The 19,265-nt window shown below is 35.7% G+C and overlaps 1 protein-coding gene across 8 annotated transcripts in view; it reads right to left on the bottom strand.

The window, feature by feature from the left end:
- Nucleotides 1–19,265, bottom strand: part of CNGB3 (cyclic nucleotide gated channel subunit beta 3) — a 247,341-nt gene that overhangs the window by 142,109 nt on the left and 85,967 nt on the right. For 5 of the 8 annotated variants that reach the window (XR_012019912.1, XR_012019913.1, XM_072804003.1 and 2 more), the window contains exons 2-3: nucleotides 5,350–5,500; nucleotides 1,434–1,515 (exon numbers count right to left, since the gene is read on the bottom strand). The exons of 2 other annotated variants lie outside the window; for them this stretch is intronic. Coding sequence is in view for 4 of the 6 variants with exons in the window: in XM_072804003.1 (XP_072660104.1) it covers nucleotides 1,434–1,515; nucleotides 5,350–5,460 (193 nt within the window). In the remaining 2 variants the exon portion in view is untranslated. The remainder of the gene's footprint in view (nucleotides 1–1,433; nucleotides 1,516–5,349; nucleotides 5,501–19,265) is intronic. One more of the 8 variants, XM_072804005.1, reaches the window with a different exon arrangement.

The raw sequence follows: 19,265 nt of genomic DNA, 5'->3' as shown, positions 1-19,265 counted from the left end.
TAATTACATTGAAGCCTTTTGGGTAATCTTCCCATCTCATGATCCTTAACTTAATAACATCAGCAATCCCCCCCCACCCCATGTAACATACAAATTCATAGTTTTTAGGGATTAGTGTATGGAGGTCTTTGAGGAGCCATTATTCAACCTAGTATACCACACTAGCTATGAGCACCTTTCATCCATTTCCATACCAAGTCACCTTACGGTATCATAAACTATTAGAGAAGTCATTTACATATCCCTTACTGGTACCAAAACATTTTTTAAAGAAGGATTTAATGTACTATATAAGTGAAGTGGAAGCCTAAGAAAGATGATTGTAATCAAAAGAGGACTTTAGAAAGTTATCTTTATTTGAATCCAAAATGTATTACGTTCTTCATTTCCATGGCAGATAAAAATTAAACCATGCTCTGCAGAAGATAAGAGTTCTATAATCAGAAATCAACATCTGCAGATATTGTGACATTGCACCTGCGTGTTTTGAAGTGAAGAATATAAAAATACCAAGCACATATAAAAGGCTATCTTTAAACACTAATAATTTTGCTTTTTCAAAACAAAATATCTTAAATATAACTGTTATTCCTATTAAAGTCTTTGAAGACATGCTACGTCTGCAGATTTAAATGAAACTATTTTTTTCCTTTCCACCCAAAAAGCTTCTCTGTTAAATGAAGCTTCCACAAGAGTTTTTATTACCAGCTATGAAAAATTAAGCTTACAAATACACTTCAAAAAAAGTATAACAAGGATAATAAACTTGTCATCTCAAAGATGTGATCCTTGGTTTCATACCATTAATGTTGTATTTGTATGTGAAAAGAACTGTTGATTTGAAACCATCACTATTATAAAATAAGTCATAATGAAACAGAATGGTAGCAGAACATACAGGTGTATATGTCCAGTGGTTACTTAGAAAATATTGGACAGAGTCTTCAAAAAGGAATTGGGTCTGCTATGGAATTACCGATACAGGAATGAGTAATGGTAACCTTAGGAGTAGATGAGATTTCTAATGGAGAGTATTTAAAGGAATAAGAGCGGAGGTCTGACCATTGAAACTTTAAATATATATAATTCACAACTATTTTATTATTTTATAACCCTTATGTGAAATTATATTGTTCATTATATGCCTATGTTAACACAGACTTGGCCCATATTGTTCACTACTGTATCTTCAGTCCATAGAACAGTGCCTGACACACAGTAGGTAATAAAAAAGCATTTAAATAAATAAATAAATAAATAAATAAATAAAGCATTAAAAGTGATGGAATGGAGAAATAATGTTTTTATAAACATTCAGATCTTTAAGGTAGCTCAAGTGTGATTTATTCTAGGTGACTAACCTAGTTAAGGTAACACATTTAAGAGAGATATGCATTTTACTTAATTTTTTTCCTACAGATTTGGGTTCTGACCTTGCATTTTGGCATGTGATTCTTCAAACGTGACTGGAGTCATCTTGGTTTGGAGAGATTTATTTTCACTTTTGTTTTCTCCCTTTAAGAAACAAAATAAAGATTGTACATGATGAATTTACATAAAAATAAATTTAAAGGTAAAATAGAGCAGAATTTTTTATTCAAAGATCAAGCAAATCATAAGTTTGTCATTTGTTTATGGTATACTACAAATGATAATTCTTGTATTTAAATGAATATTCTTGGCTTTATTATTTTTATTAATAATAATTATATTCAATTTATTATTGAATAATCAGCCTTGACCTTCACAGCTTGCAGGCATTAGGCACTCTCCTTTTTTTTTTTTTGGCAGTGTGGTTGCTGCATCTCCCTGGCACATGTTCTTCCCAATTTCAGTCCCACTCCCTACAGCCCTAGTATTGGTACTGGTATATGTCCTTAGTAGTAGAACTTTAAGTGATGGAGAGAAGAAAGTAGTCTAGTTTCTTAATTCAGAGCTCTCTTCTCTTTCTGATTTCATTTGCGTCTACCTCATCATTTGTCTGAGCATCTAAGCTTTCCTTTGAAATGTAGGTGTGTCTCACTGGGTGTGGCCAGTGTGTGTTTGAGGATGTCCCTTATGGGGATAGAGTGAAATAAAATAAAAGGTTAGAACACAGAAATGTTGGCTCCGAAGCAGTTCATAGTCTAGTAGGGGAAACAAACACACACAAATGTAAATGCAAGGAAATGTTATAGGTGATGAGACAATGTCTGTAGAGGATACAACAGGGCATAAAGGTGGAGTGGTCAATTCTACTGGAGTAGAAGGAAATGGAGGAGACCATTAAAAGAGACTCCTATTACAGGAGACTGTAAAAAGGAAGTGGCTCTTGGTTTTATAAATCAAGATGATTTTCTTTCTTTTTCTTTCTTTCTTTCTTTCTTTCTTTCTTTCTTTCTTTCTCTTTCTTTCTTTCTTTCTTTCTTTCTTTCTTTCTTTCTTTCTTTCTTTCTTTCTCTTTCTTTCTTTCTTTCTTTCTTTCTTTCTTTCTTTCTTTCTTTCTTTCTTTCTTTCTTTCTTTCTTTCTTTCTTTCTTTCTTTCTTTCTTTCTTTCTTTCTTTCTTTCTTTCTTTTTTTTTTTTTCAGGCATAGAAAATATTCCAGGCAGAGGATGTCTAAGGTATGATTGCATACAGGTTGGGGAAAACTAAAGTAGAAGTGGTTGAATGGGAAACAATATGAGAAAATAAGACTATAGCTAAATAGACAGGGACAGAGGCCTTGAGAGTCTCATAAGCTTTGATGTGGAGTTTGACATTGTTTATAGGTACTGTATGTCAGAACATTTTAAACTGGAAAGTAAATTAATCAGATGATTTAATTTAAGCCTCACAGTAACCATATGTGTTAGGCAAGACAGCTATTATTATTCTTGTTATTGAGTAGGAAATTCATTAAGTAGCTAGAAAGATATCCCTGGATATGTTATGAAGCCTCTGACTTCAATCGAGTACTTTTACATCATATGATGCTATTCATAAACATTTTCATCACAGTCTTTTCATGTATACATATGTAGATTTGTGTGAATGGTCTTATTCTATAGTATGAGAGTCTGGGTTCATCTGAGTTTGCAAGTCTTGATTTATTGGTTATTGACAAATGGAAGTCACCTATGATATTTTGGGTTGAGAACTAACTCCTAGATGACACTTTAAAAGAACAATGTAAATTGATTTATTCATTCTTGAGTATCTTCCCATAGGCCTCAAATCATCTATTTGTATTTCAGAAACTTGTTGTTTAAATGCCATCTTAAAAGGTTATATTCTGGGATCCCTGGGTGGCTCAGCGGTTTAGAGCCTGCCTTTGACCCAGGATGTGATTCTGGAGTCCTGGGATCAAGTCCTATGTCAGGCTCCCTGCATGGAGCATGCTTCTCCCTCTGCCTGTGTCTCTACCTCTCTCTCTCTGTCTCTCATGAATAAATAAATAAAATCTTTAAAACAGGTTATATTCTGTGGATAAAAATATAGTTACAACTTTCTGTCATTTTTAATATTTAGCATTTTTGAAACTAGAGAAAAGTTCTATTTCCTCTACCAACATGTTATTACATTTAAGAGTAGATGCAAATAATTTCCCAAAATATGCCATTTAAAATATATTTCAATGCCAGTCGACTTCATGTTAACATCCATACATGAGTATTGTCAGAATGTCATGGGATATACACAAGAGTTGTTCTACCTGTGTCTAGTCTAAGTACTTCTCTAGTATTAATGTTTCTGAAGGAAAGACAACCCTGTAAGGAGTTTGTTCTTTTTGCCTTCTCTCTAACATCCCTTTATCCTGCAAGTAGAGTATTTAGAAAGTTGATTCAACTAATATTCATTTGTTCCGAGTAAGTATAGCCTAGAAATTTAGCCCTCAGGTGCTCAAGTCCAAGGTTTGCCAGTTGTCTGTAAGCAGCAAATTATAATAGGACTCATGATTATTCTGAAGATTTCATACATTAGTACTTGGAAAAGGATAGTACCTTGCCTGGCACATAGTAATTATTGTTAGCTATTATGTTCTCTGAGAGAATAATATATTAGTTTTTTTTATGTGCTCTGTGGAAAAATAATTACGATAGATGGGGGTTAAATATTGCAGTGACTTTCCCAGCAAGAAACACAAGAGTAGCTGAAAGAAGTACCCAGTTCAACAATTGTGACACTCCTTGAGTTTTTAAACATATAAATATTTTTCAAAGTGTGGGATTATTCATTTTAGGATAAGAATTAGAAAGAAGTCAAGAGCACTCTCATGAAGCAATATTAAGCACATCCTCTATATCTGCTCTCCATTCCTAACACAGTCAATGTTAATTAGAAATAAAAGGCAGATTTTCCAGGGCCAATGCTAAGTAATCTCAGTATTTTCTATACTCTGGGCTCATTTAAGCCTGAATCATTAGACCATGCTATTTTAGTCCCTGAGGTACACTCCTGCTTGTACTTGACATCTCTCATCCAATTCTTTTATATGAGAAAATAATTATTGCTCTAAAAATCTTACATAGCACTTTTAGGTAAATCCAGTTAGTAATTTATGAAAATTGTTCTATAGACAGTTGTAAGTGAATATTGATCATGTAATGATCACTTTGGACTTAAATGTCATATAAACACAAATTATATTTATAATAATAATTACATTTGGGAAGTCTCTACCATGTGCTTTATATATACTATCTCTGGTTTATACAACAAGGCTACACATGAAGAAATGAGTAGACCTAGAACTTATGAAAAATACTTGTTTAGAGCAAGGTTCCTCCACTTCGGCAGTGCTGAAATTTTGAACTGGATAATTCTATGTTCTGAAGGGCTGTCCTGTACATTGTAGGATGTCTAGTAGCCTCTTTGGCCTCTATTCATTAGATGAAAGTAACATTTCTACCAACCTGTGACAACCAAAAATAACTACATACATTGCCAATTGTCCGAAGTGGCAGAAGTGTTCCCTATCAAGAGCTCCTGGTCTAGAGCAATTATTGTTAAATTGTAGTTTACCTTCACCAGGATGTTTGACATTCTTTGTTGAAACAAATTCATAGAGCCCATTTAATACTTGAGAAATTATTTAATTTTGGATGATATAGAAGTGTAAACAATAATGAGAAGTCTTACTTGGCTTTTCCAACTCCTAATGCAGTCTTCTAAACATTTATTAATCTATTTTAAAGCAAATATACATAGTATATATAAAACAATGGTGATAACACCCCGAAGACAAACAGTGCACGACCCAAATGGTAGCAGGTGAAAACAGTAAAGCAATTTTACATATCACAGTGTATATCAGAACACTGGACAAAAATCTATCACTAGACAAAAAAAGATAATAATCAAGACTGATTTAGGAATATAAGTAGCATACCTGTCTTGTAGATTGCTGAGGCTGATTGCTTGGATCAGGATCTTGTTTATTCTCATCATTCTCTTCTCTAGGCTTCACCTTGTTGGATTTTATTGTCAGTGATTTAAACATTTTCTCTGAGGTGGTTCTGAAAACTTCTGTTTTTACAACTCTGTCTCAAGGTAGAGAAATGAACTTTGTTTTTCTTTTCATTAGTAGACAAGCCAATTAGTTGTTTAATCGGGATTTTGTTCTGGTTAATTCCTAGAGGCAACTCTGTAGCTAGTCAGGGCTTTGGCTTAAAAGCAGCAAATTACTTCTGCTTGGGTGATTTGAATTCTGTTTATGAACTTTAAAGAGTCAAAATGCCCCTGAGAATAGTTTATAAGTGGAGGATTAAACAAAACTTCATTGTTGATTTGAATTGTTTAAATGTGATCACATTGCCCATTGGTTTTATTTATTTTTCTTTTCTAATTACCCACCTACCCATTTGTATGCATCTAATTTAATCAAAGTAACATGCAAATGATTAAAAAATATGTGCATAAAGGCTTATAATAAAAGGAACAGTTCATTCCCCCAAAGTTCCCATCTCTAGTCCTACACCATGAGATAACTACTTTTTCCTTTTTCTGTTCTTCTGGTGTTTTTTTTTTTTCATAAGTATTTTATTAATTGATCAGATTAACAGAACTCTTAGAAACTATAGTGGAAAATGAGACATACTGCTTTGCATTCCCAATAGCCTAATGTTCATCTCAGATTCATAATGATGATTATATTAGAACTAAGCAGAGTATGTTAATTTGCTAGGGCTGCCAGAGCAAATTACTATAGACTGGATGACTTAAACAATGGAAATTTGTTTATCACAGTTTGGAAGCTAAATGTCCTAGATCAACAAGTCAGTAAGGTTGGCTTCTTCTGAAGGTCATGAGGGAGGGAAGTATTGTAGGTCTCTGGCTTGTAGATGGCCATCTTCTCTCTATGTCTTCACTTTGTCTTCACCCTGGTCATGTTTCTGTCCCAATTTCCTTTTCTTATAAGGATGCCAGTCATATTAGATTAAGTTCCACCTCACTGAGCTCATTATAACTTAATTACCTCTTTAAAGATCCTAACTCAAATATGGTCACATTCTGTGGTCCTGGGGATTAGGAATCCAATATGAATTTTGAGAAAATATAATTCAGCCTGTAACAGAGACAGTGTATTTGATAAATAACAGTTTAGAGTATATGTATTTCATTGCTCAGAAGCAATTTGTTCTAAAACTTTTTACAAGTTTATAATTTTCTTACAAATCACTGGAATTTCATAAAAGCTGTATAGGTGATTCCTTGATTGATTGATTTTAAAGATTTTATTTATTTATTCATGAGAGATAATCAGAGATAGGCAGGGACACAGAGGGAGAAGCAGGCTACTTGCAGGGAGCCTGATGTGGGACTCCATCCCAGGACTGGGATCACACCCTGAGCCAAAAGCAGAGGCTCAACTGCTGAGCCACCCAGGCGTCCCTGATTCCTAGTTTTATAAGCCTAGAAAATTCCATTGGATTATTGATTTCACAAATTGTAAAATATATATCTTACTCCAGCATGGATTTTTTTCTGAACCAATAAAGTTAAACTTTTTGAAGGAGAAGACTTACTTTATCCCCACAACACCTTTATATAGAATAGAAACTCAAGTCTCTGCTGATTAGAATGAAAAAAAATTAAATTTTAAAGTTTTCATTTAAATTCCAGTTCGTTAACATATAGTGTAATATTAATTTCAGGTATACAATATAGTGATTCAGCATGCAAATAACACCCAGTGCTCATTACATCAAGTGTATCCCTTAATCCTTATCATCTATTTAACCCATCCTCCTACCTACCTCCCCTCTGGTAACCAACAGTTTGATGGCTGAGTTTTTGATAATCAAGAGTTCGTTTCTTGGTTTCCCCCGCTCTCTCTCTCTTTTTTTGTTCCTTTGCTCATTTGTTTTGTTTCTTAAATTCCACATGGGAATGAAATTATATGGTATTTTTAATAATTATATGGTGTCTTTCTCTGACTTATTTTGCTTAGCATAATACTCTAGCCCCATTCATGTGATTGCAAATGGCAAGATTTTACTTTTTTTTATGGCCAAGTAATATAATATTCCATCATATGTGTGTGTGTACCACTTTTTTAAAATCCATTCATCAGTTGATGGGCATTTGCACTGTTTCCATAATTTGGCTATTGTAGATAATGCTGCTATAAACATCAGTGTGCATGTATCCCTTCAAATTAGAATTGTATTCTTTGGATAAATATCCAGCAGTGCAATTGCAAGATCAGAGGATAGTTCTACTTTTAACTTTTTGTTTTGTTCCAGAAAGATTTTATTTATTTATTCATGAGAGACACACAGAGAGAGGCAGAGACATAGGCAGACGGAGAAGCAGGCTTCCTGCGGGGAGCCTGATGTGGAACTCGATCCCAGGACCAGGGATCATGACCTGAGCCAAAGGCAGGGACACCCAGAGGCCCCTATTTTTAACTTTTTGAGGAACCTCCATAGTGTTTCCCAGAATGGCTGCACCAGTTTATATTTCCACCAACAGTGCAAGAGGATTCCCCTTACTCCACATCCTTTGCCAACACCTGTTGTGTCTTATGTTGTTTATTTGAGCCATCCTGACAGGTATGAGGTGGTATCTCATTGTAATTTTGATTTGCATTTCCCTGATGATGAGTGATGTGGAGCATCTTTTCATGTGTCTGTTGGCTATCCAGATGTCTTCTTTGGAAAAATGTGTATTTGTGTCTTCTGCCCATTTTTTAACTGAATTATTTGTTGTTTTTTTTGGGGGGGGTGCTGAGTTTTGTAAGTTCTCTCTATATTTTGGACATTAGTCCTTTTATCAGATATGTCATTTGCAAATATCTTCTCCCATCCCATTCCATTCCATAGTTTGCCTTTTAGATTTGTTGATTGTTTCCTTCACTGTAGAAGCTTTTTATTTTGATGTAATCCTAATAGTTTATTTTTGCCTTTATTTCCCTTGCCTGCGGAGGCATATCTAGAAAGATGCTGATACGGCCAATGTTAAAGAAGTTATTGCCTGTGCTCTCTTCTAGGATTTTTATGGGCTCCAGTCTCACAATTAGGTCTTTAATCCACTTTGAATTTATTTTTGTGTGTGGTGTAAGGTGGTCCAGTTTCATTTTTCTGCATGTTGCTGTCCAGTTTTCTCAACACTATTTGTTCAAGAGACAATCTTTTTTTCCACTGGATATTCTTTCCTGCTTTGCAGGAGATTAATTGACCATATAGTTGGGGATTCATTTCTGGGTTTTCTATTCTGTTCCAATGATCTATATATCTATTTCTGTGCTGGAACCATATTGTTTTGATTACTACAATTTTGTATATACCTTGAAGTTCAGAATTGTGATGCCTCCTCAGTTGAATAGAATTTAATTGAAAGCCCTTGAAGATACCTGACTCCAACCTAATTAAATATACTATACTTGCAGCATTTGAATTTACATATTTCTTCAATACATAGCATCACAATACGCTGCTTCATTCACTAATGTTTTCCTTCACCTGTATCTTCCCCCAAAAAGATGGAAAGGTCTTTACCATCAGAACCCTTTACTGTGCCACTTTTGGTATTACCTTATTACCTAATGCTAGGTCTTTTCACTGCATTTATATCATTTTAACCAGATATAGAATAGAATATCCTATTATTTCTTTTACAATTTGGCTGTTAACCAAAATCATTTTCCAAAAACTCAAAAATTTGTTTAAGGGCCATTTCACCAATGTCCAGTGAAGATCTCATCTTCTCCATTTTGGAAGCCTGAGATCAAAGCAGAGGGTAGAAGAGAAAGGTGGGAATCATAATCCCTAGTAGAGCCACGGAACTCTCATTTCCATCCTGCTAGTGACATATCCAGTAGATGCATGGATGTCCCAATATATGATCTTAATGGCATTGTTTTTTAGAGAAATATTACTTTATTTTTTTATCCATCCACCTTTTAAAAAAATTTTAAATTCAATTAACATATAACGTATTATTGGTTTGAGAGATAGAGGTCTGTGATTCATCAGTCTTATATAGTACCCAGGGCTCATTACATCATGTGCCCTCCTTAATGTCTATCGCCCAATCAACCCATCCGCCTACCCCCAGCAATCTTCTATTTTCTATGATTAAGAGTGTCTAATGGTTTGTCTCCCTGATTTCGTCTTGTTTTAGTTTTTCTTCTCTTCCTCTATGATCTTATGTTTTGTTTCTTAAATTCCACTTATGAGGGATCCCTGGGTGGCACAGTGGTTTAGTGCCTGCCTTTGGCCCAGGGCGTGATCCTGGAGACCCGGGATCGAGTCCCACATCGGGCTCCCGGTGCATGGAGCCTGCTTCTCCCTCTGCCTGTGTCTCTGCCTCTCTCTCTCTGTGACTATCATAAATAAATTAAAAAAAAAATTTTTTTAAATTCCACATGAGTGAGATCATATGATAATTGTCTTTTTCTAATAGACTTATTTCGCTTTGCATAATATCCTCTGGTTCCATCCATGTCCTTAAAGGCCTTTTGATTATTAAAATACAGACAGTCATCAATTGGAAGGATGAGGAAACAAGATAACTCCTGGTTGTCTGCACACTTTTACTCTATATGCCATCCAACAATAGTAGTAAGATCATTGAAATGGCTACTTTTCATCATAAACTGTTATTCTTCACAATCCATCTCTTGGTATACTAGGTTTAAACATACAAGTTATCTGTGAACAACCAATTCTTATCTTCAATAGAATCTTCTTTACAAATATCTTAAAGACCCGGTTGAGCAGTCAGGATTCAATGTCCATTTACAATACATAATATCAAGTCATGGTATTATAATCATTTAGCTTTAAAAAATATTGAACATTTTTTTTTGGAAAAGCTAAAGTGAATCTGTCAGTTACAGAAATTTGTTCTGCTCTTTTAAAATAAAAGTAATTTACATAACTGAAAATGCTCTTTCCATATTCTGAAAATACTTTTAAAGTGTAGTCTTGCTTGCTACATTGAAATACAAGGACATCTGAAACATTAGAATACTGGAAAAATTGAATGAATTAATTTAAATCGTGCCTGTTTTTTCTGAATAATATAAATATTTTATATAAATGTAAAAATGTTATTTTTAAAAAACCTATGACTGTAGTTAGTGCATAAAAATACTTTAATATGTTCAGAAAGAATTATCACTGTCCAGCCCTAATTATTGGTGGAAGCTTATTCCTTAATTTGTCTTATTTTAAAAAATTAACTAAAATTTATTTTTTATTTACTGATATATAATTGACATATAACATTATATAAGTTTAAGGTATACAATACAATGATTTGATAAACGTATTGTGAAACATTTACTGCAATAATGTTAGTTAAAACATCCTTTACAGGCAGCCCGGGTGGCTCAGCGGTTTAGCGCCACCTTCAGCCCAGGGTGTGATCCTGGAAACCCGGGATGGAGTCCCATGTCAGGCTTCCTGCATGGAGCCTGTTTCTCCCTCTGCCTGTGTCTCTGCCTCTCTCTCTCTCTCTCTCTCTCTCTGTGTCTCTCATGAATAAATACATAAAATCTTAAAAAAAAAAAAGCATCCTTAACCTCACATTATTAGCATTAGAATGTCATGGTGAGAACATTTAAGCTCTACTCTCATAGCAACTTTCAAGTACACAATAATACAGTATTTTTAACTATAGTTACTTCTGTTGGTTATTTCTACATTGCTAAAAAATCTGCTTATTTTACTCTTTTTTTGTGTATGTAAATTTGAATCCCAAATCTGTGAGGCAGTTTTAACATTAAGAATTGTTAAGGAAGAAGCAAACAAATGAAAAGAACAATACAAAACAAACTTATAGATACAGGAACAGATTGTTGGCTACCAGAGGGGAAGGAGTTTTGAGGGTGGATGAAATGGCTGAAGGCGGTCAAGTGTATAGTGGTGAATGGTTACTAGGCTTTTGGTGATGATCACTTTATAGTACATACAGATGTTGAATTATAATATAGTACACCTGAAAGATATGAAATGTTATATACCAATTTTACCTCAACTAAAAGAAAAATTACTAAGGGAATTATTTTCCTATCCAGAGCCTAGGTAAACTTCCTTAATCTTCTGGGATATTGGATAAATTATTTTTTGTCAGTCCACCAAGGATGCACTTCTTTTAAAAAGGTCTTGGCTTTGTCTTTATTTTGTCATTAATAGGACCACTTCTTTTGTGCACTTTCCAATGAAAACCAAAGCCTTTGGCATCAAGACCACGCTCCACATCTCCTAAACCCAGTGCAGCCTGAATTAACTCATTAAATACTTATTTTCTTTGTAGTTTTGAAAACTGAAGATTTACTTAAGATATTGGTTATGCATTTTAAAATATATTTGTCATAGTTTATGGAGAAAAAATTTAAGTACTTGCCAGGAAGAATTTTAATTTAGTTTTCCGTATTACCAAAAATCACAAGTTCCCTACTGATTTTTAAAGAAAATTAGAGGTTTTAACTTTAGATCCAGTCATGTAATAAAAAAAAACCCTTATATAATAAATAACTTGATAGACTATACGATTTGACTTTTATGTCCTAGAAATAAAAAATTAGTTTTGTTAAAAAATGGTGTTCTTTGTCTTAAAAGACAAAGTTTTCTTTTTCTTTCCTTTTTTTTTTTTTTTTTTTAGGTTTTATTTATTTATTCATAGAGACAGAGAGGAGCAGAGACACAGGCAGAGGGAGAAGCAGGTATCATACTGGGAGCCTGATGTGGGACTCGATCCAGGGTCTCCAGGATCACGCCCTGGGCTGCAGGTGGTGCTAAACCGCTGCACCACCGAGGCTGCCCAAGTTTTCTTTTTCATTACATTGTTGCTTCAGAAATAATTCTGAATTATTAAATATGTGTGTAATCATTTTAGGAATTTCTCAGATAATCGTCTAATCCTATAGTTGATTATATATATACATATATTTCCTTTTTTTAATAAATTTATTTTTTATTGGAGTTCAATTTGCCAACATAAAGAATAACACCCAGTGCTCATCCCATCAAGTGCCCCCCCCCAGTGCCCGTCACCCAGTCACCCCCACCCCCCACCCACCTCCCTTTCCATCACCCCTACTTCGTTTCCCTGAGTTAGGAGTCTCTCATGTTCTGTCTCCCTTTCTGATATTTCCCACACATTTTTTTCTCCTTTCCCCTTTATTCCCTTTCACTATTTTTTACATTCACCAAAAAATGAGACCATATAATGTTTGTCCTTCTCTGATTGACTTACTTCACTCAGCATAATACCCTCCAGTTCCATCCACGTCAAAGCAAATGGTGGGTATTTGTCGTTTCTAATGGCTGAGTAATATTCCATTGTATACATAAACCACATCTTCTTTACCCATTCGTCTTTTGATGGACACCGAGGCTCCTTCCACAGTTTGGCTATTGTGGACATTGCTACTATAAACATCGGGGTGCAGGTGTCCCGGTGTTTCATTGCATCTGTATCTTTGGGGTAAATCCCCAGCAGTGCAATTGCTGGGTCGTAGGGCAGGTCTATTTTTAACTCTTTGAGGAACCTCCACACAGTTTTCCAGAGTGGCTGCACCAGTTCACATTCCCACCAACAGTGCAAGAGGGTTCCCTTTTCTTCGCATCCTCTCCAACATTTGTGGTTTCCTGCCTTGTTAATTTCCCCCATTCTCACTGGTGTGAGGTGGTATCTCATTGTGGTTTTGATTTGTATTTTCCTGACGGCAAGTGATGCAGAGCATTTTCTCATGTGCATGTTGGCCATGTCGATGTCTTCCTCTGTGAGATTTCTGTTCATGTCTATTGCCCATTTCATGATTGGATTGTTTCTTTGGTGTTGAGTTTAAGAAGTTCTTTATAGATCTTGGAAACTAGCCCTTTATCTGATATGTCATTTGCAACTATCTTCTCCCATTCTGTAGGTTGTCTTTTAGTTTTGTTGACTGTATCCTTTGCTGTGCAAAAGCTTCTTATCTTGATGAAGTCCCAATAGTTCATTTTTGCTTTTGTTTCTTTTGCCTTTGTGGATGTATCTTGCAAGAAGTTACTGTGGCCGAGTTCAAAAAGGGTGTTGCCTGTGTTCTTCTCTAGGATTTTGATGGAATCTTGTCTCACATTTAGATCTTTCATCCATTTTGAGTTTATCTTTGTGTATGGTGCAAGAGAGTGGTCTAGTTTCATTCTTCTGCATGTGGATGTCCAATTTTCCCAGCACCATTTATTGAAGATACTGTCTTTTTTCCAGTGGATAGTCTTTCCTCCTTTATCGAATATTAGTTGACCATAAAGTTGAGGGTCCACTTCTGGATTCTCTATTCTGTTCCGTTGATCTATGTGTCTGTTTTTGTGCCAGGACCACACTGTCTTGATGACCACAGCTTTGTAGTACAACCTGAAATCTGGCATTGTGATGCCCCCAGATATGGTTTTCTTTTTTAAAATTCCCCTGGCTATTTGGGGTCTTTTCTGATTCCACACAAATCTTAAGATGATTTGTTCTAACTCTCTGAAGAAAGTCCATGGTATTTTGATAGGGATTGCATTAAACGTGTATATTGCCCTGGGTAACATTGACATTTTCACAATATTAATTCTGCCAATCCATGAGCATGGAATATTTTTCCATCTCTTTGTGTCTCCCTCAATTTCTTTCAGAAGTGTTCTATAGTTTTGAGGGTATAGATCCTTTACCTCTTTGGTTAGGTTTATTCCTAGGTATCTTATGCTTTTGGGTGCAATTGTAAATGGGATGGCCTCCTTAATTTCTCTTTCTTCAGTCTCATTTTTAGTGTATAGAAATGCCACTGATTTCTCGGCATTGATTTTGTATCCTGCCACGCTGACAAATTGCTGTATGAGTTCTAGCAATCTTGGGGTGGAGACTTTGGGTTTTCTATGTAGAGTATCATGTCATCGATGAAGAGGGAGAGTTTGACTTCTTCTTTGCCAATTTGAATGCCTTTTATTTCTTTTGGTTGTCTGATTGCTGAGGCCAGGACTTCTAGTACTATGTTGAATAGCAGTGGTGAGAGTGGACATCCCTGTCTTGTTCTTGATCTTAGGGGAAAGGCTCCCAGTGCTTCCCCATTGAGAATGATATTTGCTGTGGGCTTTTCGTAGATGGCTTTTAAGATGTCGAGGAATGTCCCCTCTATCCCTACACTCTGAAGAGTTTTGATCAGGAATGGATGCTGTATTTTGTCAAATGCTTTCCCTGCATCTATTGAGAGGATCATATGGTTCATAGGAGGCTTGTGACTAATTTCCCCTTTCTGGGACCCATAGAGGAGTAAATGGCCTCATCAGACATCCTTGTAAACTTGCTCATAGTATTCACTAGTGGAAAGATACCAGAGAGTTCCTATATATAAAATGCATTTAGTAGGACAGTTTTGGTCTCTCTAGATTGCTTATTACAAATAAAGCTGGAATTTATAGATTTATGTAGCATGGCTGGTTGGTGATTTGGGGAATGGATGTAAGCTTTGTAAAGTAGTATAAAAGGGGATTATCCTCACATTAAATCATCTTCCTTTTGTGAAAAATGCTTTTGAATACACTCCTCAAAAACTCCTTTTTAAAAAAAAAATTTTTAATTTATTTATGATAGGCACACAGTGAGAGAGAGAGAGGCAGAGACACAGGCAGAGGGAGAGGGAGAAGCAGGCTCCATGCACCGGGAGCCCGATGTGGGATTCGATTCCGGGTCTCCAGGATCGCGCACTGGGCCAAAGGCAGGCGCCAAACCGCTGCGCCACCCAGGGATCCCTCAAAAACTCCTTATACATCCAAAACCTAAATGTGCCCAATGCAGGAGAAAACAGCTTGGGATGCTGTGTCTGGTGGTTTTGAGTTTTGCCAAAAAAAAAGATGTTTTGGCTATGTCTGATGGTGACCAGTATCCATTGAATAATTAGTGAAGTTTGTTATTAGATAAGCTTTATGATTCTATGAAGTCTGAATCAACCCTACGGGTCTGACAATTCAACCCTTAGGTCAAAAGAAGAATGTTACAGATATTAATTCAAGCACCTTTATAAGTTATTTAAGATACCTCCTATTGTTTGTCAATAGAATAGTATTAACACAAGCATTAAAACTGCAGATGAATACTTTTACTTTGTCTAGATCAGAGGTCTCAAAGTTCAGAAAATGGACAACTGGAAAGAATTCTGGAATGAGAGACATGAATTTTGATTCTTTGTTTTCCACTGAATAGATGAGTGAGCTAAGTCAAATTTCTTGCCTTACCCTGGAAATGACAGGATCGGGCAAAGTAATAGTTAAGTTTCCTTCTAACTCTAAATTCTATGATTTTGTGTTGTTCTGTAGAGGAACTCTCCAGCTAGCAAGAAGAGAAGGGAAAGAAAAGGGTTACTTATTAGTCTGGGTGAAGTGGCTACTGGAATTTTATCAAGAGCACTCTAATTTTTTGTACAAAGTTGCTACATTTCTGCAATAGTGTTAAACACTACTGTGTAAAAGCAATCATTAATTAATATAAATCTGATCATATTTCTAACTGAAAGCCATCAACAACTCCTCCTTTCCAATGGCATAATGTCCAAACTCTTAACTGTGACATTCCAGGCCCTTTATGATCAACTGTTATCTATATCTCTGGTTTTACCTGTAACTCTTGTATCTTTGCACTCTCAGCTTTTGCCATAATAAATTACTTATGGTAACTTGAATTACTCAGATTTTTCTTACCCCATCGCTGTCTTTATTTACATGCACTATTATCTTGACTGAAATGCTGTTCCACTCCTTGTCTATTTAGCTCAAGCTTCTCCTGCCTTTTTTCTTCTCATTTCAGAAGGTGTGTATATAGTGATGTTGAGCATCTTTTCATGTGTCTGTTGGCTCTCTGGATGTCTTCTTTGGAGAAATATTTGTTCATGTCTTCTGCTCACTTTTAAATTGGATTTTTTTTTTATAGTGTTAAGTAAGTTCTTTATAGATTTTGGACCCTAACCCCCCCCTTTTTAAAAGATTTATTTATTTATTCATGAGAGACACACAGAGAGAGGCAGAGACACAGGAAGAGGGAGATGCAGGCTCCATGCAGAGAGCCCGATGTGGGATTGGATCCCAGGACCCGGGATCATGTCCTGAGCCAAAGGTAGACACTCAACCGCTGAGCCACCCAGGCGTCCCTGGACCCTAACCCTTTATCAGATATATCATTTGCAAAAATCTTCCCCCTTCCTTGTTGCTCCTATTGTACTTTGTGTCATACACACATCTTCACTTTATCATTTCTCATTTTACAAACATTTTTAGATCTGTTTTTCCTTTTTTTTATTTAAAGTTTTTATTTATTCATGAGAGATACACAGAGAGAAGCAGAGACATAGGCAGAGGGAGAAGCAGGCTCCTCGAGGGGAGCGCAATGTGGAACTTGATTCCGGGACTCCACGATCATGCCCTGAGCTGAAGGCAGACACTCAACCACTTAGCCACCCAGGCGTCCCAAGATCTGTTTTTCATTTCCAGAGTATAAAAAGCTCCTTCAGGCTGAGGCTATACCCTGGCCACCTTCATATCCCTTGTGTCTGGCTCAGTGATTGGCATATTCTAGTTACTCCATGACTACATGAATGTTGAGAGGATGATGGTTTAGGCCATCTCTTAGCTCTGGATTAAGAGTAAAGAGGTTCTTGGGGCAACTGGGTGGCTCATTTGGTTGGGTGTACAACTCTTGATTTCAGTTAAAGTCATGATCTCAGGGTTGTGGGTTTGAGCCCAGCGACAGGCTCTGCACTAGGTGTGGAGCCTGCTTGGGATTCTCTTTCTCCCTCTCCTTCTTCCCCCTCTGTGTGGACTTGCATGTACACTCTCTCTTTCTGTACAAAAAGGAGAAAAAGAGTAAAGAGTTTCTGTGGTAGAGGCAAAATGTAAGAAGTGGAGAAAAACTCTGAAGGAAGAGAGATGTTATGGCCTCATTTTCTTAATCAGTGGTCATTGTATACAAGACTTTGGTTTAGGTTGAGACTAATGTTGTTTGCTTCAATCTTATTGATTTTTAAGTTTTAAGCTTACAAACAGAATTTAGCTTTATAGTTATATAAAATATATAAGCAAGGGAATTTATATCTAGTTTCAGGGTTGAACATATTTTCATATCATTCCTATAAAATTATTCAAATCATTGCTGGAGGATCCATAATAAAATTTCTACCTAAGAAAAATCAAGTTTGAGAAATGCTAACTTCCTTTGACGGACTTTAGTGATGGGATTTCAGACATTGCCATTGATGGGTGACTTTAGATGGGAGGACTTTCTAGTAATTCTCAAATCAGAGTCTTCTCTGATTCTGGGAGGATATATTGTTGGAACTTTGTATCTGGCAGACTATTGGAAACAAACTAAAGGTTATATTTTCTCCTACATCTCCTAAAGTAACATTTAAATAAGTCTCTGAGATCCCTCTGAATTAAATTCAAATAGTATGAATGTTGCATTATTTCAATAAGAGAAACTACTGAGTTATAGAGAGAACAACTAGTTTATAGTAGATAACCTCAAGTAATAACTTGAAACAACCAGAAGTTGTTTTTTTGTCCCAGGTTTTGTGGGGGGAGTTCTATTTTTGGAGAAGAGAATGAACTGATAATAAGCCTGAACGTTGGCCAATTCCTAAAGAATTCACTGAACTGAGCACATTCTATTCAGTAAGGCAGGAAAGTAAATAAAATATGAGCAATTTTTTCAACTATAAGACTTTAGAAGAAAAAGCACTGGGCATGTCGTCAGGTTACCTTTGAACCTAGTTTTGGTTCTCATCTGTAAATGGAAGCTAGAATAAAAAGCTCTTAAAGATTCGGGGACAATTACATGAAAAATTGAATACATGACATATAAAAAGGTATCTGATGTAAATTAAGTGCTCAACAAACATTTTTTAATTAATTGAATAAAATATGTTGTGTTTCTGGAGAACACTAAAATGTAAAATACTCTGCTTACTAAAGCATATAATTTTATGAAGTGGTAAACGTTTGAGTTCTTACTGTGTTTCAGGTGCTTTCCTTACTGCTGTGGGGTGTGTAGAGATGACCAACACATGATGCCTACCCTGGATACGTTGACATTCTTGAGAGAGAAAGATGTATAAACAATCACAATTTGGGGTGCCTGGATGGCTCAATCAGTTAAGCATCTGACTTTGGCTCGGATCATGATCTCTGGTTCCTGGGATCAAGACCTGTGTTAGGCTCCACACTCAGCAGGGAGTTTATTTCTCCCCCTCTCTTTGCCCCTACCCTGCTCATGCTCATTCTCTTTCTCTCATGCTCATTCTCTTTCTCTCAAATAAATAAATAAATAAATAAATAAATAAATAAATAAATAAACTTTTAAAAATCCAATAATCACAATTCAACTTCTATAATGTAAGTTAGTAATGTTATATTAGCACCAAAGAGCAGGTGACCAAGACTGCCTAAGTGTGAGCAGACTAGAATTGGGGAGTAAAGCTTCACAGAGGGGATAATTCTCATACAGATTTGAAGGAAGAGGAATTCACTGAGACGTGGAAAGGTAGGACACTCCAGACACAGAAACCACATACAGTTAATTAAGGTATTATAGTAAATGGCAGTTAATGTGGTCAGCATAGTGCCCTTAGTAGCCATGTAACAAAAATTAGTTGAATATTAACAATAAATATGAAATATAAACACAATTTTGCTTATGTTAAATATGTCATAGTCCATATCATTTCCAAAAGGGACCAAGACACTGATTTTTATGTTCTTTTCATTTTTATAGGGTTAGCAAAACACTAGGTTAAAAAAAAATCCAAAGAAACTTCCAAATATATTCATTTTCTCTTGAGTTGATGAC

The sequence above is a fragment of the Canis lupus genome, chromosome 28 (assembly GCF_048164855.1).
Source record: "Canis lupus baileyi chromosome 28, mCanLup2.hap1, whole genome shotgun sequence".
Lineage (NCBI taxonomy): Eukaryota > Metazoa > Chordata > Mammalia > Carnivora > Canidae > Canis > Canis lupus.
This window is presented reverse-complemented; position numbering and strand designations above follow the sequence as displayed.